Source organism: Aspergillus saccharolyticus (assembly GCF_003184585.1).
Source record: "Aspergillus saccharolyticus JOP 1030-1 unplaced genomic scaffold BP01scaffold_45, whole genome shotgun sequence".
Taxonomy (NCBI): domain Eukaryota; kingdom Fungi; phylum Ascomycota; class Eurotiomycetes; order Eurotiales; family Aspergillaceae; genus Aspergillus; species Aspergillus saccharolyticus.
This window is the reverse complement of record NW_020290655.1, coordinates 225,807-229,963: the sequence shown is the minus strand read 5'-3', so window position 1 is coordinate 229,963 and position 4,157 is coordinate 225,807. Positions and strand designations below refer to the sequence as shown.

Sequence of the window (4,157 nt, the reverse complement as noted above, 5' to 3'; positions counted from 1 at the left end):
GCGATGGCCAAACAGGTTCACAATCAATATATCGATCATCCTGGTTCCTGCTGCATTGTCATGCTTTTTCACTTTGTTTTTTTTTTCTGGGAGGTTCGATTCATCTCCTCCATCTTTCCATTCCCCCTCCTTTCTGAACAGCAGCAGGATGATGGAACCCGCCACTTTCAGTTACCCCTCCGGTCTGTCCCTCTCTTGGATTCACATCATCCACTCTTGCGTTCCCCTCTTGAGAGAAGTTCCCCTCCTGGATTCTGCTATTCTTTTCTTCTCACCCCTCCATGGAAATCCCTACTTTACCCCTCCTACACCAAATCAGTAATCCATCTACACTCCGCGGGTATCGGAGTTCTCCTGTAAGACACCCGTGTCGACTCTGTCGAGCCCGGGACATTCGCAACGGCATCTAAGATTTCTGAGTCTGCGAATTAGTTCCATAGGAGCACCAATTGGAAGTGACTCCTACCGAGTTGAACTAGTCGGGTGGAGCTTAGACTGGGCCGAGGAGTGACCGTTGTTCCAGGCCTTCCCCATCTCCATCACCATCACCATGACGAGGGATGCTGCTCCGCTATTGCTGCGGCTGTTGCTGCTACTGCTGCTGCTGCTGCTGCTCTTAGTTTCAACCGTGTTCTATAGATATCTGGACAGTCTTCACGAACCATGTAGGGATGAAGACAGATAGAAATTTTGTCGGGTCTTTGTGCCAAGTCATTCATTCATCCATTCATACCAAGCAGTTTCTTCGCCCAAAGCATGCTTGGCCTGGCTGGCTTTTCGAACTGCGGAAAATAAAATCCAAGAAGAGAAAAAAGTCATCCCACGACAGCCTCCCGTCACCACGCAGCAAGAGGAGAATATTGCTGACAATGTGATGCCTCTCAGCCTGACAGATCACCACCCGTTCGATCGGTTTGTCGTTTTTATCCACTTCTACTCATCTAGAATCAAATTCTGGAAGTGCATTTGACATATTCGATGTTGCCCGACTCCAAACCGGAAGCGCGTGGACTGTGCGAAAGGCTATTTAGCCCGCCTAACCACACCGTCCTCTGTCTATCTTCAGAAGATCTTTTGGATGAAATTTTTGCCTCTGCCCCGCCCACCCTCTCCCCATCTCAGCTTGAGGTCAGCTGGATCAACATGGCGCGCGGTGCCATCCGAGATGAAAGACTCAGGTACGCGACAGGACGACTCGGCTTTCTTCTTCTTACGGATAATTCATCGCTGTTTGCCACAATGATTGGTCTTGTTCATCCTTACGTAGTACTCGGTTTCAGATATGCCCAGTATGGCTGCCAAGTTACAGAATGTGTCGTGTGTGTGTGTGTGTGTGTGTGTGTGTGTGTGTGTGTTCGCGCATGGAAGGGACCACGACACCCCTCCCTCATTGTATAGTGTACCGGTAGGTAGTCGACGCGCTTCAGTTGGGATTTATCTGAAGCTGCAGGACTGCATCATCAGCATCATCAAAACACTATTGTTTCTGTTTTTGGGGTTTCTGCATCCAAGCCAAAGATGCATCAACCTAGCATCGCCCGCCGGGCCTAGTCTAGTCCTCATATGCTGCAGCAGAGGGGCATGGCCAGGGCGAACAGGGCCTTCCTTTTACGGGCTTCTACCGAGTGAGTTTAGTGGCTTTTAGTCTCGGACCGACAGTTCCATTTAGTGGCAGGGCAGTCATTATCATCATCATCATCATTATCCATGGCTGCCTATGACTACCCCCCCAAAGTCCGCGGACGCGCCTAACCAGCCTCACTCGGAGACGCGCCCTTATTCCGCGTCAGAGGGACAAGTCGGTCTAATCCACTTGGAGTAAAAGGAAATGTCAACTTTTCGTCACTGAAATTTGTAGTTACAGTACTCTGGAATACATCATCATCGATCAGGTCAGATGATGATTATAGGTGACTTCCCAGGTTCTGGCTCTCATCCTCCAATCTTATCAATGCCCAGTTCACCGTTCACGCTCGGTTTGGTGCTGCCTCTTCTTCCTGACGCTCATCCGCAGGTTGGATCATAGTACGATTTCTGCCATATCAGAAAGAGCCGTTCTCTGAAGATCCTCTCTCGCGCCAGCAGCAAGGACTGACTGTAGTGGTTGATCCCAGTCTTCATCTGAATTATTGTCACCACAACAAGAGATTCCCGTAAAATCCCGGTATGTGGGGCGTCTCTTATGGACCCCGATGCGGTTGGAGTTACTGGGGGAACAACACTTACACATGACCATCAAAAGTGGGACTCCAGTGGGGAGTACAAAAGTACCCCGCGAGGAATTAAACTAGACTCTATCCAAACGGCATTGTCTCTCTCTCTCTCTCTCTCTCTCTCGGCTCGGTTCAATTTATCCAGACACCACACACGGCACGCAGAAATCACTATGGACTGCTCAACTAACATGTGGATCATTCTCTGCTATCTCGGATTCGTATGGCCATTTATCAATCTGTCCATCTTCTCCGATAAGTGTCGACATGGATTGTGGTTTTGGTTCTGCCTGCACAATATCGCCGAACAGACGGGGAAGATCCTCGCTTTTTCTCCCCTAACTATGATGTTATTGCCCCCTCCTGTCGCTAAGCCGTGACCGACAGACAGCCCTACTTGAATGCAGGGCCCAGGACGGCCCAACTGATCCATCCTAATGCTTTAACTCAGCAACTAGAGTCGCTAACAGCAGGCAATTAATAGTGACTTGGACTAACTACGTGTACTGGCTTGACCGCTTTGTGTACTGCCAGGAGCTGGGCTGCAACTGCAGGTGTGACAAGAGCGGTGAATGACAGACTATGGAATCCATCGGGCCTCTAGCCTTCACGTACAGGACACCACTCGGCCAATTCTTACACGTCCAGCCGCCTGCATATCTGAGTGGACGGGCAGACAGAGAGAGTGCGTGTAAGAGTAGCGAGAGGAGGGAACTCCGAGGGAGGCCAAACCCTGACCAGCATCCCGTTTCTCCGATCCACTTTCTCGGCCCATGCAGCGGTCCGACCCAGTCAACTGTGAGTTGTGTTGTGTGTCTTGAGTGATGAGAGGTACGAGTAGTTACGGGTACTTTGTGGTGGTTGCTTTCATAAGCACTGAAGGTTCCATTTGAGATAGATAACATGTCAGAATCGCCTCAGATCTTCATTATCGAACTTTTCCCAAACTCCACTATGAAATACGGGGGGGCTCCGGCCCACGGTCCCGGCCTCCTGGATTGGCGCACGGGGTTGAGGATGGATTTTCTCGAAAGAAACTTCCGTACATACCGATCCTCTTTTTTTCTTTTTTCTCCTTCCATGACCCATCATATTTGCGATCCCTCAACGATTTCACGTTGAGTCTGAGTTTGGGAGGGTATTCTTTTTCTCCGAGAGGGGGAGCATGCTGCTTATCTATCATTCTTTGTTGACGAACTACCCACTTCCCACATCTTCCGGAAACTGTAAAAGGCTGAGAAGCATGGCCGGCATTCATCCCAACCACTGAGCTTTGAGTGCTCACGATTCGGCAGTAACGCAGTGAAGGATATGGTAGATTTGAAGAGGAGGGCCCAGGGGGGCAACGACTACCTAAGGTACCTACCTACCTTAGAGAAGAGACGCATCCAATATGCACAACAGCCAGCCAGGACCGCCGGCAACACTTTCCAGTCAACATGTTTGCTAATTTGGGCATTCTCCTGGTTGTTTGATGCTGCGAGTACCCGTGAAAATTGCTCTTTTTTTTTTCTCTTGGTGGTCGACGATGCAGGCTGGATCTACAAGAGGCGGTCGATCATGTAGACGATCCAGGAATGAATCAGTAGGGATGTACAGTACAGTAAACACTGCCGCAGCAACTTGTACAGTACTCTGTACTCTGTGCTCTGTGTCGGCTAGAATCTGCAAGTTGAGTACCTGCGCGTACCGTAGTATGTGAGTGTCGGGATAGCTTTTCATTTTCATGATTAGTTCGAACCACACGCCATGGATCGGAATCACAGCTCAGTGGGAACTACTGTGTACGACCTTGATGCCTCCCCACTAGGTACCATTGCAGGATGTTTCCGGGCCCCTCTCTCTACCGCCAGTCTGGACCGACACTAGTTAAAGCCATGGCAGCTTTTTGTGCATAACAAGCCAACGACTCGATCGATACGCCGCATAGTATCCTGCAGTTTC

The 4,157-nt window shown here is 49.9% G+C and overlaps 2 protein-coding genes across 2 annotated transcripts; both read left to right on the top strand.

Moving 5' to 3' along the window:
* Nucleotides 1-550: 550 nt before the first annotated feature.
* Nucleotides 551-1,822, top strand: BP01DRAFT_368947 (uncharacterized protein; the record flags this gene model as incomplete). Its single annotated transcript, XM_025576527.1, has 6 exons — nucleotides 551-665; nucleotides 741-912; nucleotides 1,032-1,178; nucleotides 1,281-1,321; nucleotides 1,573-1,625; nucleotides 1,736-1,822. 6 exons carry the CDS (start codon nucleotides 551-553, stop codon nucleotides 1,820-1,822), a joined length of 615 nt encoding a protein of 204 aa, XP_025427610.1.
* A 107-nt stretch (nucleotides 1,823-1,929) lies between these two features.
* Nucleotides 1,930-2,694, top strand: BP01DRAFT_165641 (uncharacterized protein). Its single transcript, XM_025570735.1, has one exon. It carries the CDS (start codon nucleotides 2,183-2,185, stop codon nucleotides 2,591-2,593), a length of 411 nt encoding a protein of 136 aa, XP_025427609.1. The 5' UTR covers nucleotides 1,930-2,182; the 3' UTR covers nucleotides 2,594-2,694.
* The last annotated feature ends 1,463 nt before the right edge of the window (nucleotides 2,695-4,157 follow it).

Excerpts from the sequence above, each read along its gene's own strand:
- BP01DRAFT_165641 (XM_025570735.1), top strand. The coding sequence starts at position 2,183 with ATGGACCCCGATGCGGTTGGAGTTACTGGGGGAACAACACTTACACAT.